The 22,421-nt window shown below is 48.7% G+C and overlaps 1 protein-coding gene across 1 annotated transcript in view; it reads right to left on the bottom strand.

Annotated features, from left to right (window-relative positions):
• Window positions 1–17,154, bottom strand: part of FN1 (fibronectin 1) — a 102,222-nt gene extending 85,068 nt beyond the window's left edge. The window contains exon 1 of the mRNA XM_015424056.1: window positions 17,088–17,154. Coding sequence (XP_015279542.1) covers window positions 17,088–17,154 — 67 coding nt within the window. The remainder of the gene's footprint in view (window positions 1–17,087) is intronic.
• Window positions 17,155–22,421: the final 5,267 nt, after the last annotated feature.

Raw genomic sequence — 22,421 nt, 5'->3', positions numbered from 1 at the left:
GGGGGGCGGGCGGGCGGGGGGGCGGCGTCCTCCGAAGGAGACCCCCCCGCGCCCCCTTCCCACAGCTGGCGCCTGAGGGAGAGGCAGCCGAGAGCGGTCCTGGGGCGGGGCGGAGGAAGGCAAGGCTGGCCCCGCCGCCGGGGGCCCGGGCGCCTTCGCCTCAACACACCCCGGAGGACTCCCCACGGGGACGGCGGAAGCCAAGCAGCATCCCCCTGGCACGCCAGGCCAGGCCACCCAAGGCCTCCCCGCACCGCTGGTCGGAAACAGGACCCTCCCTACAGAGGGCAGGCAGCAGACTGTGGACTGGAGCCGGCCCACTCTTGTGTGTCCTCTCCGGCGCTGGCTCCCAGGCTCCGTTCAGGGGGCTAGCAGTGACCTTCTCCCGCAGAAACCCACCCATCCACTCTGGTCACCCGGGGAGGCCCCTCTGCCCTCTGAGGCAGGGCTTCTGGCCCCGCTGGCGGACCTCCTGGTGGCCCCTCGGCTTTGGCCCCTGTGTGTCACCCAGAGTGCTGGACTGGAGGGGGGGCCACTGGCCCCATCCAACATTTGGCTTCTCTCTGATGTTCTTATGTCTGGGGCAGTGAGGCCCTCTCTTCTTGGTGCTTGGGGGGGCAGCGGGAGGGATTCTGGAGTTCTGGCCCCACTGGTGGACCTCCTGGTGGCCCCTCGGCTTTGGCCCCTGTGTGTCACCCAGAGTGCTGGACTGGAGGGGCCACTGGCCTGATCCTACTGGGACAAAGGGGGGGGGAATGAACCTTGAAACCTGAGATCCAGAACCTGAAAAGGTTAGTCAAGTAGAAAAGAGGGCCGACAATAAAAGCTTAATATATCTATAGTATATACAAAGATACGTGTATTTATTAACAAAGAATTAAGAAACATATAAGGGCCCAATCACACCTTTCCGGAGGCAGCTAGGCCTGGGTGCCCGGGTGTGTGAGAGATTCTGGCATTTTTACACGAGGTGTGATTGGGCCCTCATATGTTTTTTTAATACTATAGATATATTAAGCTTTTATTGTTGGCCCTCTTTTCTATCTGACTAACCTTTTCAGGTTCTGGACCATTGGCCTGAGCCAACATGGCTCTGTGTTCATATGTTCTAAATGTTTTAGGATATTTAGTTAATATCGCAGAGTTTCCCTCAGTCACAGAAGCGTGGGACTGAGTGCAGTAAATAAGTCTCCCAAGCAGCATATTGCAGAAGGTAAAAACTTACATTTCTACAAGTAGGTTCAGTTCACACTCAGGTTGCAGTCAAAAGGAGAAGGTTTCCCCATGATTACCAGGGGGCAGTCCTCTCCCCAATGTTATCTAACCTCTACCTGCGCCCTCTCGCCTACCTGATCGGGGGGGGGGGTTGGGCTGGGGTGTCAGCAATATGGAGATGACACCCAGCTATATCTGTTAATGGGCAGCCAGTCAGACGCAGCCCCGAATATTCTGGCCAGGGCTCTGAAGGCTGTGGCTGGTTGGTTGCAACAGAGCCGGGTGAAGTTAAATCCAGCAATGACGGAGGTCCTGCGCCTGAGTCGTGGGGGACTGATGTGGAAATTCACCTCCCAGTTCTGGATGTCTAAGTGTGATCCTGGGTGCCCCACTGTCAATGGAGGCCTGGATCACGGCGGTCGCCAAATCTGCCTTTTCCCACCTTCGGCAGGCTCAGCAACTAGTTCCCTACTTCTCCACCTGTGGCTTGGCTACAGTGATCCATGCAATGGTCACTTCCAGATGGGACTATTGTAACTCACTTTACGCTGGTGTCAATGCTCTCTCTTGTGAGGAGATATTCTACCTTGTGAGCTACCGGCCTTAAAGTTGTGAGCGAGTGATTTGGCTGCTGCATAAATTAGTTTGCTCTGGAGCCATCACTTCCTGAGCTAAGACAAAAATCTGTGAGTACAAGGCTAAAAAAACTGTGACCTGGCTCACGTCACTTCAGCTTAGAGGGAACAGTGGTGGCTGTACCCTCGTACCTGATCTGGAAACTGCGGCTGATGCAAAATGCAGCCGCGCCTGCTGACTGTGGGGTCTCAGCGAGTGTACATTTGGGTGGTGCTCCGCAAATTGCACTGGTTGCTGATGGAGTTCTGGATTCGTTTCAAGGTGTTGGTACTAACCTTTAAGGCCCTGAGTAACCAGGGACCAACATACCAGCGGGACCCTTATGCACCCCGAAGAGCCCTGGGCTTGACAGACCAACATCTGCTGGCAATCCCCATGCCAAAGGGTGTCCGATCAGCCTCAACTCGGGCCAGGGCATTTTCAGCCCTGGCCCCGACCTGGTGGAATGTGCTCCCATTCAAGGTCAGGGCCCTGCAGGATCTCTTACCAATTCCTCAGGGCCTACAAGACAGAGCTCTTCCACCAGGCAGTGGATATCCAGCAACTTTTTGGCCCCTCCTGCTCACACTGCCTCCCTAAGCTAATGAACTGTTGTAGCCTGAGACCCTGGCTGCCTCCAATCTGCATCTCTCAAACTAAAGCAGAGCCAGGATATATGGAACTGAAGCATGCTGAAAAGGCACAAGAAACTTTTGAAATGTTTGCTTTGGGCTTTCCTGAAAATAAATTGTAAGAAACATTAATTTATGTAACGTTTCTAACGTGGTATGCAATTTCTATGCCTTCTAGATTGCCTTGGATGAAACCTCACATTCTTCTTGTTTCATAAATGCGGAACTGAGACTTCAGTGACAGTGGCCTGGGACAATCCCAGTGAGCCCATGATGACTGAGTGTCAGCAGGCTGCCATTCTGTTTTCTGTGACCTTTGTGTACATATCCTTTCCCTGTTGCACCCGGCTTGGTTTCTATCATCCTACTCCTGCGTTGGAATGCAAAAGATAACTGCTGGAGGTTGTGTGGGGGAGAAGATGCTGTAATGCTTGGCTATTGCTTTTCCCATGAATACTGCACCTGTGTTATGTCTAATATCCTGCCTGGTTCCCATGGACTGGGCGCGCAACCGTTTCATTAGCCCGCCAGCGGGAAAGTTATTCATTGGACCTGTATCTCTTTGAAGTTCCTTTATTATGCTTGATCTAACTGTGTATCCCCAGTTCTAACAAAGAACGTGTTTGAGTATGTCGTCAACGCTTTGAAATAAATTTTGCTTTTCTTAAAACGTGGATTTATTCTCGATGCTTGGGGATCCAACACTGAGTAGATCAGCTCCAGGAGACTTTTTATGATCCTTGACGGCTGAAGAGGTTCAAAAGCTCTGAATTTCCCAAAAAAGGAAGTGCTGCCGTTGGGGGAGTTTGTTTTTATCAACATGTTGTTTCCAAGGAGCAGGGAAATCTATAAGATTCAGAGAAGAAGGATGTTCTTGGAGGTTTTTTTTAAAATAAACAACAAGAGTGGATGAAGATCTACCAAAAATGTCACAGTAAAGATTCCATGGAGAAATCAGCTGCAGAGCTTTAAGTGCTGTGCTTCAGAGTCTCTGTGCCCCAGTTTTATGAAAGAAAAACACAACCCTAAAATCTATTTGAACAGTAACAGGCTACAATGAGGATTAGCGGCATCTACGAAAAGAAAGCACAAACAGAGAAGGGTTTCTCGCGTGACCCCAGTGCAGAGTCTATCTGGCCTCCTCTCCCCTCATTCTGGTTGGAACAAATGGGAGTTGTCGAGGGTCAGGCCCAGGGCCACTGAGGCAGATTCCTTAAGTAACGAGGGATCCCTCTCAGGCCCTGCGATCCCCGAGGTGCACGTGGAACCCTGCAATCAGCAATCGGGGATAGACTCTGTCCCGAGGGCCCTTGAGGAGCCTGGCACCCCGTCGGCACCTCCCGATGACCCACAGCCGGAGCCCCGCTGAGCTCCTGCACCCACGTAGTCTTCCTTCCCCCAGGCTATCAGAGGTGCAGGGTTCCTCCTCTGTTACAAAAGCCTGCAGGTGTTTGGAGGCTTTGCTGGTTCAGTGGCTCTCATAAGTGCCTTCCTTCCTCACCCTGTGCCCACCATGGTTCTCGCCTGCCCATCTGGATCCTGCCACCTGCCCGCCAGCTGCAAAGCAAGACAGAGTGTGCTTAGCGTGGAGGCGCCCCCGCTGGTCTCTCTCCCACCCACACAGCAGACGACCAGGCCGCCCTCAGCAGTTGCAGGCCCCGTCTGCACTCTAGTGTGGCTTTCCTTGTGTGTGTTAATTGACGTCAAGTAATTTCTGTCGTATGGCGACTCTTATGAATAAATGTCCTCCGAAACATCCTCTCATTAACAGGCTTGCTCAGGTCTTGCGAACGGAGGGGGCCACGCGGCAGCCTTCATGGAGTCCGTCTGTCTCGTGTTGGGTCTCTCTCTTCCCTGCTGCCTTCAGCTTTTCCCAGCATGATTGTCTTTCCCAGTGACTCTTGTCTTCTCTTCGTAACCAAAGTACGATAGCCTCAGTTTAGTCATTTTCGTTTCTAGGGAGAGTTCAGGCGTGATTTGGCCTAGAACCCACTCTCGCTTCTGTTCTTGGCAGCCCACAGCAGGTATCTGCAAAACTCTCCTCCAGCACCACATTTCAAAGTAATCAACTTTCTTCCTCTGTCAGCTTTCTTCATTGTCCAGCTTTCACACCCATACATAGTAATAGGGAACACTGTGGTTTGAATTAACTTGATCTTGGTTGCCAGTGGCCCTTCCCTATTTTGAGAATTTCCTCAGGCTCCTTCGTGGCTGCTCTCCCCACTCTCAGTCTCTCTCTGATTCCTTGGGTGTGCAGAGTCCCCCTTATGGGCGGTGATGGAGCCAAGGAATAGAAGGTCTTGAACCATTTTGATTTCTTCATCATCAACCTTAAAGTTGTGTAATCCCTCAGTAGTCATGACTTTCATCTCCTTGATGTTTCAGCTGTAATTCTGCTTTGGCACTTTCTGCTTTAACCTTCATCAGGAGTCGTTTCAGGTCTTCAGTATTTTCTCTCGGTAATGTGACATCATCTGCAAATCTCAAATTGTCAATGTTTCTTCCACCAATTTACCTTCATCTAAATCTCATCCATCTTTCCTTATGATATGTTCTGCATATAGACTGAAGAGACAGGGAAGTAAAATACATTTTTGTCTGACACATTTGCCAGCTGGAAACCATTTGCCAACTGAACACCAGTTTGGTGTAGTGGTTAAGTGCGCGGACTTTAATCTGGGAGAATCGCGTTTGATTCCCCACTCCTCCATTTGCACCTGCTGGATGACCTTGGGCAAGCCATAGTTCTATCAGAGCTGTTCTCTCAAGGGCAGTCCTTGAAAGAGCTTTCTCAGGCCCATCTACCTCACAGGGTGTCTGTTGTGGAGAGGGGAAGGGAAAGGAGTTTGTAAGCCTCTCTGAGACTCCTCTGGGTAGTGAAGGGCAGGTATAAATCCAATCTCTTCTTCTTCTTCATTCTGTTTCTCCATATTCTGTCCTAACAGTGGTCTCTTGTCCGGAGTACAGGTTGCACATCAAAATAATCTGATGTTCTGGCACACCCATTTTTTTTTTTTAAACAGCTGTAGTTTTTCATGATCCACACAGTTAAAAGCTTTGGTGTACTTTATGAAACACAAATTGAATTTCTTCTGACATTCTCTTGTATGTGCCAGTAACGAAACTGCAATGATGGCCTGGACCAAAAATTTAGGGAAGAATATTGACTCAGATAAATGGGAGAGGATTTGGCAAAATGTAATATGGCTTAAAGCTGTCCCACTGAAAGAGAACATTTTTAAGATGGGACATCGCTGGCACTTAACGCCGGATAGGTTAGCGTGGTTTTATCCAGGGACAAGTAATCTGTGTTGAAAGTGTAAATCACAAGTAGGCTCATTTTACCATGCTTGGTGGACGTGTAAAGAGGTAAATAGATATTGGAAGGAGATACATGTGATACTAACTCAGTCAATGAAATTACAAATACCACTAGATCCTGAAATCTTTCTGTTAAGTATATTACCCAAAAGGTGGGAAAAGGGAGAGAAATATGTGATGACTCATTTACTAGCAGCAGCAAGAATAACACTAGCTAAGTTTTTGAAAAGTGAAAAGTTACCAGATAAATGGGACTTTGTTGAGAAAGCGATTGAAGTGATTGAAATGGACAATTTAACACAAGAAATCCATGGAAACATGAATTCAGCTTTCTATAAAATCTGGTCAAATGTTTATAAATGGGTTGAATTGAATACTTAAGTTAATCAGTTTGGTTTATAACTGTATAGTTGATTTACTTTGAATGTACAGAGGAGGGATCCGTTTTTATGTGGAATATTATGTGTTGTATGTTTACTGTCTAGGTGAGGGGTTGTTAGTGTTTGTGTTTAATAAAGATGAAATTATAAAAATAAAAAATTGTGTCATCTGCAAACTTGGCCACTACAGTCATGGCCTCAATTCATTTCAATGTTGACCTTTGTGGGACCCCTTTATTGGAGAAGCCCCCCTAGTTTTGAGGGACTAAAGAGCTGGCTGCCTCCTCTGTACTCCGCTGCTAATAGGTTCACACGTTTACCTGCACAGCACGGAAGGGGTGGCCTGGGTCTCAGTTCACAGTCCTGGAAATAAACAACGATTTGGCAGGTCTCTGAAGAGGCAGCCTATGGGTGATCTATATAGGGTCTTGCATCCAGGCCCTGGACCCCCCCCCCGACACACAACCCCTGGCCAGGAGCAAACCCTTCCTGCTAGTTTTGGCTTTATGGGGAACCAGATTCCTGCCCCCGCCCCCCTGCCCCCCGGTGATGTTCACTGTGGCAAATCGTCGTCTCTCCACCTATCCAATGTGAAAATTCATTTTGAAAGTAATTGATGAGGCCAGAATGGGAAAATTCCTCTATATGAAAAAGTAATAAAGAGATTGTTAATCATATTCTGACTCTTGTGTTGTTAAAAAGAATATCTCAAGATACAGGTTAGACACATAAGAATCCATCTGTGCTTTATACAGGTCTTATCCCATGTGCCGTTGACTGCGTTTCTATTGGCAATATAAAATGAGCTGCGTTCAGTAGGGTGTCCGGCTCTGGGCTGGGAAATCCCTACAGGTGTCCAGGTAGAGCCTGGGGAGGGGGCGGGGCTTGGGAAGAGGAGGCACCTCGGCTGGCGGGGTGTGATGGCCAGAGAGACCCCGCCCTCCAGAGCAGCCATCTTCCTCCAAGGCCACTCTGGTCTCTCTCATCTGGAGGTCAGTTGTGACTCTGGGGGGGGGGCTCCAGGCCCCACCTGGAGTCTGGCAACCATAGTTTCAAGCTGACATCATCGAGACAGTGGCCAGGGCTGCTCAGGCCAAGTAGTCGCTGAGGGGCTGTTGTCCCAGCAGCATCTCCCCAAAGGAATCTCTCCCACGAGTCATCGCCCCCCCCCCCCAGCTACCATCTGCTGTCCTCTGTGAGGCTCCAGATTTTTCTCTTGCTTGGCCCTGGCATCCGAATAGGCTCCCTCTTGATCCCACGTTAGGTCGACAGCCAGTGTAGCTGGCCACCACCTGTATCTTTAATGTAAATGGACAGACACACTCTTGAAAACGTTAAGCTGTTTATTTGAAGAAGGGGGGAAACATCCCAGGCATGCTGAAGATGTTCTTCTGATGATTTGCCTGGCCCTAGAGAATGGCTGGCCCGCAAAACTCACAGATAGTCGGGTCAGTTCTGCCCTCTTACTCAGAGTGGGTTGTCTTACTGACTTGGTGTTAAGTGTGTGGGCAACGGACGGGGAGCACAAGTCCCTCCATTGATTGAGCTGCAGACATCAGTTCCAGACAATCTGGGCAAACAGAGCCGGGGTGAACTCCCTCTTCCAGTTATCCAGTAGTCTTCCGACACTGATGGGATGGACTTCGTTTCTCTTCTGCGGGGGACCTCAGAAAGCCTCACAGCTTGGAAAGAAAAGGGGGTTTCACTGAAATAGTTATCGAGTTACTCCAAAGCCAGATTTTTGTGATGATCTCTTTCATACTGATTCTCCCAAATTGCATGACATTACTTTTGAATCATTCTGTGGTTAAAGCAATTAAATATCTCACTCCGTGTATCTTTTGTGGAAAAGTGGTGTATGCCTTTTGAAAACAGACACAGGTTTAACCGTACAGGGTCACTGTGGAAACTGGGCTCTGCGCAGGCAGCCATCCAACAGGGTCAGACCAGGAAGGAGCGCGTTCGCAGTACGTGGCCCAGCAACTACGCACACCCTGGGTGTCCTCTGGGATCATTTTTATTGGTTATGTGGCACACTCTATTCAGAAATGAACATACTATAAGAAAAAGACCCAGATCTTAACATAAAATCGGGAAACACTGGTTCCCACGAACCTGTAGAAGAAGCTAGATTTGCCTGATGAATATTGGAAGTATAGAGCAGAGAAGAATTTTTAACACATGAACAGGGGAATTCCTGGAGTCTGGCACATTCCCTACCACAGCGCAGTTGGGACTAAGTAAAGTTAAGAAAGAACCATGGAAAATAAGAGGAATGCCATTTGAAATTTAGATGACCCCCCGGAGGTCCCTTCCAACTCTACGATTCGATGATTCTGTGGTTAGGCCATTAAAGAAACTGAGGTGTAGGGAGAGAATGACAGTAAGGATAAGAAACACCATCTAAAAATCAAATTCATCAGTACATTCTTGATGGGTTGCAGCATCATAAAAGACATGCATTAAATTGCTTAGAATCATAGAATCACACAGAGTTGGAAGGGGCCATACAGAGACCGTCTAGCCCAACCCCCTGCCCAATGCAGGACCAGCCTAAAGCATCTCTGACCAATATTCCTCCAGCCTCTTCTTGAAAGCTGCCAGTGAAGGGGAGCTCACCACCTCCCTGGGCACCCACTTCACATGGCCTGCAACATTTACTTCCACACAGTGTACTAAGGGAAGGATGTTCACTACTTTTGGAGTGGCCTGAGGAACTTAGAGATAAGCAGCTTCATCAAAGTCAGCTCCTCAATTACTTTCAATTTTTTTTAAAAAAAATTGAAATGGTATTTTTGGCTTTTGTAAAAAGCTTCCATTTGATTTATGAATTAGTATTTAAGTATCCCTTCGTCGAACAACTATTCCATTAAACTGCTACATTAACCTAAACAATGGAGACAGCCCTTCTCCTTTAAAAACTATTGAGCTTTTGTACTTAGCTGATGGAAGACAGGTGCAAGACTGTACCTGGAAAGCAGTTTAGCTTAAAACTGCTAAAGGAAACTGGCTCTTAGTGCCCTTAGCAGGCCAGTTCAGCTTGGTCAGTGCCAAGTAATAATTTCACCCAAAAGGCATCTTTCATCAGGTCCTAAGGGACCTTTTCCTTGTTAGTTGTTTGGACTGGTGCCATCTGGAATTTACTTGTCATGCCATCCCAGCCATTTCTACGCCACTTTGGTGCTAACAGATGCTAATGGCTCTGGCTGAAATAGAACAAAAGGGTTATCAACTCAGACCTTGCTACAAATTCTCACCTCAGGGGGCAGAGACTTGGCAAACAAATGGCTAGATAGTAATTTCTTCCTCTTGATCAGGAAGAGTGAGAACAACCCCAGGGGGGGGAGGAGGAGGAGGAGGAGGAGATTTCTACCCCACCCTTCACTTGGGGTGTCAGAGCGGCTTAAAAACTACTTTCCCTTCTCCTCCCCACAACAGACACCCTGTGAGATAGGTGGGGCTGAGAGAGCTCTTTCAAGAACTGCCCTTTCAAGGACAGTTCTTATCAGAACTGTGGCTTGCCCAAGGTCATCCAGCAGCTGCAAGTGGAGGAGTGGGGAATCAAACCCGGTTCTCACAGATTAGTGTCCATGGGCAATTAGAATCCTCTGGGCAACAAGAAAGAAGCTCTCTTCCATCTTGCTTTTCACTTTGAATGGGCACCAGCCACAAAGGGCTGAATTTATTTATTTATTTATTATATTTATACCCCGCCCATCCTGCAAACAGGCTCTATGTAGGAGCTCCATTTTGTCTACATGACAACATAGAGAAGTCCCAAGTTTGAGAACTAAGCCAATGCTGGTCTTTTTAAATGCTGCAACTTCAAGAAGTACCAACCTATCCTAATTAAACGGTTTAGGATAAGTTACAGGGTGTAGGGTGAGATGAATTTATTTTTTTACCTTTTCTTTGTCTCCTTGCTCAGACTGAACATGCCATGCGCAGTGCTTTTATTTTTGTTTATTAAACTTCCTTCTGTTTCAGAGGTTCAAAGTCTGATCTCTTGGGTCCTGCTGCCTAAAGCCTGATCTCTATTGGGTCTGGCTGTCTAAGTTGTGGTGAGGGGGAGGAGGGGTGTGTGGGCTTGCCATCCTTTGGGCATGATGGTTCTGCCATTTATCTTTCCCGTGCCAGTTGGCATGAGCAAAGCCAGAAGGGTGGTAACTGGGCACAGGCTCTTAGCAGCAACACAGATGCAGAGTGCTGGATGTTCAGGTGTGAGATACTCTCCAGTCTGCTGGGGGCAATGGTGGCTGCCAAGGCCTTTTGGGGGGGCAGTGCCCCCTTGGAGAGGTGCAGAGGGGTGACATTGCTGAGCAGAGGCTTGGGACAGCTGCAGGATTTTCTGGCCTCCCGGAACCAAGAAGGATCAGGGCCTCCCAGTTCAGTCCTTCAGTCGTCATGTTGTTTCCACAGCCCAGCTGTTGGGGCATCTTGAAGCAGCTGCATTCCATTTACTAACAGCCAAAGACTTCATCTTCATCATGTCTGTGGCTAACCTAAGAGACAATTTAGTCTCCATCCCTAAACCCTTTCTTTACACAAATGAATATCTTGCCCTTTTTCATAGACTCGGAGTGTTTTATAGATGAAGAAGTTAGAGAATCCCACTCTTCCTAGGCGGAGGAGGAAGCTCCCACCACACATTCATGCTGGGCGTGAGCCTCGCCAGCTTGGAATCGCTGACAATTATCAAGATTCTTGGAGCAGAATCTTTCGAGAGCCAAGGCTCCTTTCACAAGAACACAAGAGAGAAGCCAATGCTGGATCAGGCCAGTGGCCCATCCAGTCCAACACTCTGTGTCACACGGTGGCCAAAAATACCAGTGCCATCAGGAGGTCCACCAGTGGGGCCAGGACATTAGGAGCCCTCCCACTGTTGTCCCCCCCCCAGCACCAAGAATACAGGGCATCACTTGCCACAGACTGAGAGTTCCTATCTATACCTTGGGATTAATGGCCACTGATGGACCTCTGCTCCATATGTTTATCCAATTCCCTCTTGAAGCCGCCCATGCCTGTAGCCGCCACCACCTCCTGTGGCAGTGAATTCCATGTGTTAGTCACACTCTGGGTGAAGAAGTACTTCCTTTTATCTGTTGTAACCCGACTGCTCAGCAATTTCATTGAGTGCCTACCAGATCAGATTCATGGGTAAGCCTGTGTAGAGTGAGTTACAGTGATCCAGCCTGGAAGTGACCATTGCATGGGTCACAGTGGCTAGATCCTGGGCAGAGAGGTAGGGAACCAGTTGCCTAATCTGCTGAAGATGAAAAAGGCAGGCCTGGGAACAGTGGTGACCTCGGCCTCCATATTAAGCGAGGCATCTAGGATCACCCCTAGGCTCCTAACCCTCAAGGCTGGCATCAATGAACATAAGAACATAAGAGAAGCCAGTATTGGATTAGGCCAATGGCCCATCCAGTCCAACACTCTGTCACACAGTGGCCAAAAATACCAGGTGCCTCAGAAGGTCCACCAGTGGGGCCAGGACACACTGTTGCCCCCCCATCGCCAAGAATACAGAGCATCACTTGCCCCAGAGTCCCTATCTATACCTTGTGGCTAATAGCCACGGATGGACCTCTGCTCCATATGCTTATCTAATTCCCTTTTGAAGCCGTCCATGCTTGTAGCCGCCACCACTTCCTGTGGCAGTGAGTTCCATGTGTTAATCACTCTTTGGGTGAAGAAGTACTTCCTTTTATCCGTTCTAACCCGACCGCTCAGCAATTTCATGGAGTGCCCACAAGTTCTTGTATTGTGAGAGAGGGAGACAAGGACCTCTTTCTCGACCTGCCCTATCCCAGGCATAATCTTATAAACCTTGATCATGTCACCCCTCAGCCGTCGTTTCTCCAAGCTAAAGAGCCCCAAGTGCTTTAACCTTTCTTCCTAGGGAAAGTGTTCCAACCCTTTTATCATTCGAGTTGCCCTTTTCTGCACTTTTTCCAAAGCTATAATATCCTTCCTGAGGTGTGGTGACCAGAACTGTACACAGTACTCGAAACGAGATTGCACCATTGGTTCATACAGGGGCATAATGATACTGGCTGATTTGTTTCCAATTCCCTTCCTAATAATCCCCAGCATAGTGTTGGTCTTTTTTGCTGCAGTCGCACACTGTCTCAACAATTTCAGTGAGTTATCTAGTATGACTCCGAGATCTCTCTCTTGATCAGTCTCTGCCAGTTCAGACCCCATCAATGTGTATTTATATTTAGGATTTTTGGCTCCAATGTGCATCACCTTGCACTTGGCCACCTTGCACGTTGCCATGTTGACGCCCACTTGCCCATCCTTGACAGATCCCTTTGGAGTGCCTCACAATCCTCACTGGTTTTCACCACCCTGAACAACTTCGTATCATCCGCAAATTTAGCCACTTCACTGCTTATTCCCAACTCCAAGTCATTCATAAACTCACCAGACACCTGTGCTTTGACTCTCAAAAGCTCATGCCCTGAAAACTGTTGTGGTCTCTCGGGTGCCACTGGACTCGGGCCCAGCTGCCTTATCAACAGCAGTTGATTGACCACGAAAGAGTGCTTGCAGAAGTGGCAAAGGCCGCAGTGGCTCAGACACCGAATGTATGAAAAGGCCATCTTTTAGGGTTACAGGAAAAATCTCAAAAGAATTCTGGCGTAATTTGCTGGTCAGTCTTGCATTTTCCTAAATTTGGAATGAGCAGAAGTCTATCCCACTCAGCATTCTTTGAGAATTCCCATTTTTGAAGAAGTAGCATTTCCCAAAAGTATTGTGAAATTTCTGCTCAGCTTCCTGAATTCCACGTCTCCTTTGAATAACCTGGAATCAACATTCCACACTACACAAAACGACCCTCTGAATTCCTGCGAGCATCTGTCGGATGCATTTTCATATAAAAAGCTGTTGTTTTCCTGTAGTAACTCATTGTGACTGACGTCGGACTAAATGGCATGACAGATAAAACGCGGTGCACATAAACAGGCTAGGGGGCACACGCATAACCCTCTTTCTGTTGAACTCCGTGGGACTTGAAAGTCCTTACTTTGGGTTGGACCATTCCTCAAATTTGCATACATGCAATCACCTTGTCTGATGGGGACCCAGGCATTTGCAACCGGGCTGCGCATGGAGACCTCCCTTGTTCCGCAGAACTACAGGAACGGTCAATTTCATCCAGATTTAGTTATTTGCATGAGAAAGCCTTTCCCGAATTACCATGAAATAAATCTTTGGGCCCGGAGGATCGAGGAGGAGACCTAGATTCTCACCTAAGCATCCAGACTGTTGTCCAAAGCATAGACACAGGCTTACTCTCTCTCTCTCCCATATCTTACTAATAAATACCCATTCTTTCAATAGGCGATTGTAGATTAGAATGTCCAGCCCCGCTGTATTTTGTTGATCCTTTAAACAGACTTGAGCCTGTATATCCCACTCAGCAAGATCTGTTAACAGAGCAAAGATTGTGGCACGGGACTTCCCCACTGCAGCCCTCTGAGCCTCATGAAATGTGTTTCCTGAAGTGGGAGGGTCGCTGGACCCTCAAGAACAGTATAGGGGGCAAAATGAGGATCTGCAGTGAGGGAGGGAATCGACAGCCAATATTCCCTTAATTTAGCATGAATAGAAAAAAAACTGCCATTAATTACTTGTGAAGATGAGTTCATAATTCGTTATTCTTGGTGATCTCATGAAATGCCATACAGCGGGTTTCATTCCGGTTGGATTTAAAGCTGCCCGTTTAGATCTCCTACACAGGCATATGTAGTGCTTCAGATGATAGTTGGATTCTGCAGAATATTTAACATTACTCGCTCTCCTGCTGTGCCAAGTGTTGGAAAGAGGCACTGTCTAGTTGTTTTTACGGAGAGTTTTAAAACTGTAGTAGCATAAGATTATTTAATAGTTCTGAAAATGAAATCTCAGTACCAGAAGCAACACTTGTTAAGTCTTGTTAAGAACGTCAGAGGTGCCCTGCTGGATCAGGCCAGTGGTTCATTTTGTGCAGCGTCCTGTCTTGCACAGCGACCAACAGGCTGCCCTGTGTAGCCAAGAATAAAGCCAATGTAAGGACTTTATTCATAGCTGAATAAAGATTGTATGGATTTCTCAGGGTTGGAGGTAAGTGTGGTAACCATATATAGCTAGACAAATTATCCTGCTTGAATTTTTGCTTCCAAAATTTCAGGACAGTGCATTAAAGTCTTCTATTCCGGTATCACCAATATCTTCTCCCACTGCTGGCTTAGAGCGGGTAAGTTGCTGATTCCAATATCTGGCCCAAATTCTGAAGAATTTACACTTCCCAACGGCGTGGTACTGAGGCTCTTCAGTTTTGCATCCAGGCTGTAGGAAACAGTCATCTGTATTGCTTCAAGCATCTGTCGGACATATTTTCATATAAAAATAAACAAATTCTTGTGGCACCTTAAAGGCTAATAAAATATTATCCCAGTAAACTTTTGTGGACTAGCGCCCGCTTATTCAGATGTAATGAGTGGACCCTCACTATGCATTCATTCTGTGTAGGAAGTACGAAAAGAGCAGGGCCACGGGGCCGCGAAACGGAGGAAGTGCCGACTGAAATGTAACTCTAGAGCGTCCAAATTAATTAAGAAAAAGACAGAGACCATTCCTTAGTTATGCTAAGCAAGTTGACACCAGCAATGTGTAAGGAGCCCCAGATTTTGCCAAGAGAGTTGAGCCCCATTGCTAGATAAGAACCCTGAACCCCTAATCAACCCAGGCAGAAGGAACCTCTTAGCTGATCCCAGTTTAGTCGCTGCACACCGCAGGAATTCCTTGGCGGAGGAAGGCTGACTCTGAATCTTACAGAATTCTGTTTCTCGCCCTGCGCTTCCTGCATTCATGGCCCTTTGACCCCTCTGTTTGTTTTTCTTTCCGTGCCTCCTACATAAAGCACGGCCATAGTGAAGACTCATTCATTGCAGCTGACCTGGAAAGCCAGAACGAAGTCTTGTTAAGAACGTCAGAGGTGCCCTGCTGGATCAGGCCAGTGGTTCATTTTGTGCAGCGTCCTGTCTTGCACAGTGACCAACAGGCTGCCCTGAGTAGCCAAGAAACAGGCCACGGTGGGCGGGGCCAGACTCCTGGTGATGTGGCTTCCAGCCACTGGTTTATCACCTCTGGCTATGGAGGCTTCCCTCTGTTATTTGTGGCAGTAGCCCATGGAAGAAGAAGAAGAAGAAGAAGACGAAGAAGAAGAAGAAGAAGTAGAGGAGGAGGGGGAGGGGGAGGAGGAGATTGGATTTATGCCCCACCCTTCACTACCCAAAGGAGTCTCAGAGTGGCTTACAATCTCCTTTCCCTTCCCCTCCCCACAACAGACACCCTGTGAGGTGGGTGGGGCTGAGAGAGCTCTCCCGAGAGCTGCCCTTGAGAGAACAGCTCTGAGAGTACTTGTGACTGACCCAAGGTCACACCAGCAGCTGCATGTGAACGAGTGGGGAATCAACCCCGGACCTCCCGGATTAGAGGCTTGCCGTTTGCTCACTCTCAGCAGGTCAACTCACACCCACCCTGGGGTTGCCAGCTCTGGCCTGGGAAATGCCTGGAGTTCTGGGGGGGGGTGGAGCACGGTCAGGGCGGGGCTTTTGGGGGACCTCAGCAGAGTATGACGTCATGGAGTCCGCCCTCCAAAGGGCAACCACTGGGCTTGGTCACCTGGAGAGCGACTGACCAAACTCAGAGTGCAGTCAGGCACCTTTAGGACCAGTGAAGGTTTATTCAAGGCAGGAGCTTCCGTGTGCAAGGCAAGACACGGCACACTCTTCCAGATGCACTGGAATATGGCAGATGAAGAGGTCTGTAACGGGAGAGCAATTGTACAGGACAGTTTGGTGTTGTGGTTAAGAGTGCGGACTCTTATCTGGGAGAACTTGGGATATAAGCTGGCCTGCAAGCTCCTTGTCCTGTTCTGAACCACAAATAAAAGTATGAGAGCTGAAATCACCCATCGGCCTCAGTACTTTTCAGTTTCGAATTAGAAATCCTTCCTCAGGGTCACCTTATAACGAGGAGCCAATGCTCTAATCAGTACTTCATGTGCAGAAAGCTATTGGTCAGTTTTGTAGGCATGTAGGCATCGGTTTTGTAGGCACACGCGCATCCATCCGCCTGCATTTAAATAAGACCTACCCTTACGGCTCGTCCCGTGGTTGGAGTGCAACACTGATGTGGGTGCTCCCCCACTGGACGGCCACGTAGGTGACCCGCCACAGGGTGTGCGATCTGGATGCAATGCTCCACCAACTGCTGCCCCTCAACTCCATTGGGTGTCCCCAAGTCCCAGTGTTACGTGGGAGGCAGAAAAAGATTTCCCTGTCCACTCTATCTGTTCTATGCATAATTTTATAAATCTCTATAACGATCCCCCTTAATTGCCTTCCCCCTCCCTGAAACTGAAAAGCCCCAGAGTCTTTAGCCCAGGGGTGTCAAACATGCAGCCTGGGGGCTGGATCAGGCCCCCGGAGGGCTTCCATCAGACCCGCAGTGGAACCGGCCATCTCCTGCTCCCAGTTCTGCTGCTGCTGCTGCTGCTGCTGCATCCTAGCTTGCTTCGCCAGACTCTCTTAATCACTCAGCCATCTCATGTTTTGACCTGGGCCCTAGACTCAGAACTCTGAGCGTGAGATTTCTGTGGTGAATGTCAATAAATCAAAAGTAGGTTTGCAGTTTTAACAGAGCTCATGTTTTAAGCATGTTTTTATTTTAAGTAAATAAGAAACCCCTCTGTGTTTGTGTTCTTTATAAAGTTTATATCCCCGCTCCCTGGCATTAGATTTCATGACACACATGGCCCAGGGGCCCAAGAAGGTCTCATTTATGTCAGATCCGGCCCTCGTAACAAAACCACCCCTGCTTTAGCCTTTCCGCATAAGAAAAGGGTTCCCGTCACCTCACTCTGACCTACATTGAACTTCATTTGCGGAGCTGTTACTCACCCCATTTGGACAGATTTTGTTGAGGCTCTTCACCATCACCCTTGGTTTCCATCCTCCTGAATAGTCTGATATCCTCTGCAAACACTCTGCTCACCCCCAGTTAATCCAATGCCCCTGGTCCCAGGGCCACCGCCACGAGACCCCAGTCCACTTTTGCTGTAACTGACTTCCATGGGCTGAGTTTCTGGAATTGTTCTCATACAAAATGCTGCTGTTTGACTACAACGATTCCCTGTAACAACCTGACAGGAGACTTAGCAGTGCAGTCGTGAGCAGAGTGATACCCGTCTAAGCCCAGAGGCTCCAAAGGACATGGGCTCTGCAAAGGCTGCGGCTGATGCCGCGCAGGGCCAGTGCAAAGGGTGGGGGTGGGGGTGGGGCTCTCCAGTGTGGGGTGACTCTGCTGCCTAGCCAAACAGCCACCAGCCTTCAGTCTGTAAACGGGAATCCCCCTTTCTCGTCTGTGATGATTATGTTCAAAATGGGCACTTGGCTCTCCCGTGCACTCTGAAGACTGCAGGCATTGTTGAGAGTCTTCGCTTTTCCAACGGTCAGTGTCGTCGTCGTGGGTCTGCCGCCCTGCCGGTGCCTCTTCGGAGGAGGAAGAGATGGAGGATGCTGCAGGAAGACCCACTGGACCAGGGGGAGACGTCGTCAGGGGCAGAGGGAGAGTCCCAGCAGCAGCACCCCATGCCCTCCTTCCCGCAGCCGGAGGGCAAGCCCCGCAGCCACCCGCCGTATGCCTGGGATGTGGTCGCCAGAAGCGCCCCAGCTGCCAGCCTCACCCCCGAGGTCACCAGAGCTCTTGGAACGCCAGAGAAGATGTGGGCCTGGAGGGAGGCGCCGAACCGGCCCCATGGCGTGTGGCTGGCAGCCCAGCATGGGTCCGCCTCTGTCAGGGCGTCTGAGTCAGCAGCACAGGATCAGGACAGGCAGCCGCCGAACCTGCTCAGCTGTCGATGAGTTGCCCCTGCATGACTCTGCAGGGCTGTCCCTGGGGAAAGCAGCCAGGAAAGGGTGGGCCAGTGTGGAATGGACCCACAGGTGACCCTCGTGTGCCTGCTGTGGCCGTGCGCCTGCCTCGCTCTAGACCTCCGTGTGTCGGGCCTTCTGGACTGCGGCCCGGCTTGGGCTCTCTGGATTTGCCCTTCTTGCTGGCTGCTCAGACTTCTGGGTACTGGTCCTGTGACCCCGGACTGTGTTTGGATTGTGCTGGTTGCCTCTTACTCCAGGCGTGTGCCTGGGCTACTGGCTACTACTCATTGTAGTGATTAAAAATATTGTGTGGGGGATCCAGTCCATCAACACAGGATTCAGAAACTATTTACTACTCTTATTTGTTTAGATTTTAGTTTGTTTATTCCTTACCTTTCTCCACAGTGAGAACCCAAAGCAGCTTATATTGTTTTTCTCTGCTCCACTTTATCCTCAAAACAATTTATATCACAAGGTTGTTGTGAGGAGTAATATTAATAATACTATTAGAATGAATTGTAACTGAAAAATTAATATGATTGAGTGATATCTGGAAACATTTGTTATTAGTGCCTAGATGTCTGAAGAAAGCCTGAAGAGGGAGTGACTAAATACTTTTGTAACTGACAGCTATGTTTACCTATCAGCAGTGCTACATACATATATTGCTTCAACACAGGACTGTACCAGAGTGTTCCTAGGTACATTGCTGCCCTAATGGCTTTGATTTAGTTATCCATAGAAGGAGCAGTAGCTGTTCTTATGTGCATTTCTGTTCTTCTGGGTTAGACAAAGGAGCACATGCTTAATTTGCATATATTTTTATATGGGCAGGAAGCAACTCACTGTAGGCTACTGGGATGGAACAAAATATCGTATTTCACCATTTTAAAATTACATTTTTGATATGACACAAAAATACAAATACAAATTATTACTTAACACATTTTAATATAGCACTTCATGCTTCCAGCTGCAGAGAGAAGCAAAGAAGTATTACAATAATTCATAAAATGCACAGGGAATCGCTTCATCTCTTACCTTATGCTGTCGAAGGCTTTACCTTATTGTTTCAAAACATTTTAAAACAATGCCCAATGCCAATAAATTTATCTGAATATTGAAAATTAATTCTGCATGCTTTTTATTGCATTATTTTCTAATTGTGTGATTCACCTTGAGTTTCTAGAAGAAAGGTGAACTGCTATTTATTTATTTATTTACTTACTTATTTAATTTCTCTTTCAGACTCAAGTAAGTAAATAAAATTATAGCAAATAGTCGTTTTAACTCCTTGTTCTCCTAAAATTTAAGGAGAAGCGCAGAAATTCCATTCATCTTCTCAGGCACAGAACAAAGTCAGTGTGAAATTACTACTCCGCATTAGTTAATGACCCTACATGAAATACCATTTAAATGTAATTCCAGTGACTTCGCTGGTATATACTTAAGAATATGGTTCATTCCCACTGAAATTAAGAGATTTATGGAATGGGAAATGACATGACTTGCGTTTCCCTTTCCCCTATACCCACCCTGGTGGATCATCAAACAGTATAGAAATTATTGTTTTGATGAGGAGGAAATGATTTTTCTTACACAAGGAGTGATTAAAATGTGGAATTCACTGCCGGAGGATGTAGTAATGGCCACAGGCACAGAAAGCTTTAAAAGGGGATTAGACCGATTCATGGAGGAGCAGTCTATCAGTGGCTATCTGAATACTGGTGCCAGGAAGCAACATCTGCGAAGGTCTTGGCTTCTCTGCCCTGTTGTTGGATCTCCAGAGGAACAGGTTGCTGGACTAGGTGGACCCTCACTGGTCTGATCCAGCAGGGCTCTTCTGACGTTTTTATAGATTCATGGAAGAGAGGTCTATCTATGGCTCCTAGCCATGGTGACTGAGGGAAACCTCCACATTCAGAGGCACTAAATCTTCAAATCCCACAGCCAGGAGGCAGCATCAGGGGAAGGCCTCGGCCGCTCTGCCCTGTTGCTGGCCCTCCGGAGGAACTGGTTGGCCTCTGTGTGAGACAGGATGCTCAGACTAGAAGGACCCTCACTGGTCTCATCCTGCAGAACTCTTCTTATGTTCTTATGGAGTTCTGCCTTTTTAAATTTTGAAGGATTTTGTACCTCTCAATGCATATAACAACTGAATGTACAACGGTCCTCTCCGTATTTTCCTGGTACAGCTTGCACTTTGAAATCCTACAAGTGTTGTGCATACATGCTCAAAACTCTGTGCACCACATTTTATTATCCCACAGGCCTTCTCTTGAGCGACCCAAGGAGGGATGGGTGCTGCTGCCCCCGTGGAACGTCTGGCTTTCCTCCCTGCTCCTCTTCCCCTGTTCTGTGATGACAAATTCCCTTTGGACCGCTCAGTTTTCATGGGTGTGTGTGTGTGTTTGTGGACACCTCATTCCACACATTTTGGAATCCTGGCAACATTATGCACAACCCACTGCAGGATACATCGCACTGAGTGCAGGTGGGATTTATTTCTAAGGAAACATACCTCAGATTAGGGGCAGAAGGCTCCGAGGTCAACCTCTCTGTTTGCTAGAGTCCTCCCAAAATAGCCACACTGTCCCAAGTGTGAACTGCACATATGTGCCTCTGCGGCCATGCGTGTTGTATTTTTCTGTTTTGAAAAGCAGAGCTCACAGCGGAGGCCTGGCGGCACCAAAGGAGCCGTCTCATGGAAAAATCGACTGCCAGTCAGTGAAAATTAAAAAAAATATATCCATTTCCCCACCCCACGCACACACTTGTTTCCTTGTTTTGAAAATGAATTCCTTAGATTTGTAGTCAGTGAATCAGAGCGGAGTTGCTCCTGGAGCACTTTCCTAAGGCTCAGCTTACTAAGGATCCCTCTTTGTCAAGGCGAGAGGGAAAAGACAGAACAGGAGAATGGGTGATCTTCAGCTGCAAATGGCGTCACCACTACTAGGCGGGAGGCTCCGCTCATCAGTATCGGAGTGCAAAATCTGTGTGTGTCTCTTCTGGCGCCAGAGTATAGCATGAAGTGCATGTTTGGGGGGGGGCGGGGGTAGGCTGGATCGGAGCCCATTCGTGTTCCCCGTCTAGAGGGAGTACCAATTCTCAGGCCTTGTTTGCTCTCTAGCGGTAAAGACCTGCACGAGTTGAACCATTCCGGATGGCCGATGGGGCCAATTATGATGGATTCGCTTTGCCATGAAAGACTCCTGCTAGCCTAGCCGTTCGAAAGCAAGGAATTGCAAGTAGATAAATAGGTCCCACTTCGGTGGGAAGGTAACAGTGTTCCATGCGCCTCGGTGTTTAGTCATGCCGGCCACATGACCACGGAAACATCTTTGGACAGCGCTGGCTCTTCGGCTTGGAAACGGAGATGAGCTCCGCAACCCTAGAGTCGGATTCGGCTGGCTTGCAAGCAAGGGAAACCTAAAACCTTTACCTTTAGCTTTGCCATTAAAGACTACCATATCAAAGAACAGGCAGAGGAGAGTTGCTGCTTTTTTATATATAGGCAAGGTTTTTTTGAATTAACAGGGGAGGATTCATTTCCATAACTCCCTACTGGCGAGTAGAGGCTGGACCGTCAAGCCCGATAGGGGAGGGCCCCGCCCACTCTAGCTGCCCCCCCCCCGGTCCCCTGGGCTGTCCTCCCCAGAGAGTCCAGCCGGCCAGCTCTGTAGCCCCCTCCCCCGCTTGGGTTGGCTCCGCCCTGCGAGCAAGTGAGCCCAGCCCCCTTCTGCCAGCTCTGGGTTGGGAAATACCTGGAGTTTTTTGGGGGGGCGGAGCCCGGGGAGGACGGGGGTTTGGGAAGGGGAGGGGCCTCAGGCAGGTGTAACGCCAGAGACTCCACCCTCCAAGGCTGCCGTTTTCTCCAGGGGGGTGGATCCTGGTCGTCTGGAGATCAACTGTCACAGCGAGATATCTCCAGGTGCCACCTGGAGGTTGGCAACCCTACCATTAGGCAGGGTGAGACGCTCCTGAGCTTCCCATTGGTCAGCGGGCCCACTGGCCTCCCTTGATCAGGCCTGGCAACCTCTCTGCCCTCCCAGGGCAGAGGGAGGGGGAGGAGAAACGGGCCAATCGGGGACTCTCCAAGCGGGAGCCATTTTGTGGCTGCCGAAGGTCCAGGGAAGACACGCGTGGCCTCGGTGAAGCCGCCATTTGAGGATGTCTTTGTTGGCACACACCTCTTCCGCTCAGGGCAGGGAGCCCCGCCCCTTTCCGAATGGCGGCCGTTTTCTGGGTCTGGAGAGCCGTCTTTGCAGGGGTGGGTGTTTCCCCAGAGGGAGCTATGGTGCAGCGGCAGCGGCGGCAGCAAAGACCGT

Source organism: Gekko japonicus, unplaced genomic scaffold (genome assembly GCF_001447785.1).
Source record: "Gekko japonicus isolate JY-2015 unplaced genomic scaffold, Gekko_japonicus_V1.1 scaffold623, whole genome shotgun sequence".
Taxonomy (NCBI): domain Eukaryota; kingdom Metazoa; phylum Chordata; class Lepidosauria; order Squamata; family Gekkonidae; genus Gekko; species Gekko japonicus.
Note: the sequence above shows the minus strand (reverse complement) of the source record. Positions and strands in the feature narration are given on the sequence as shown.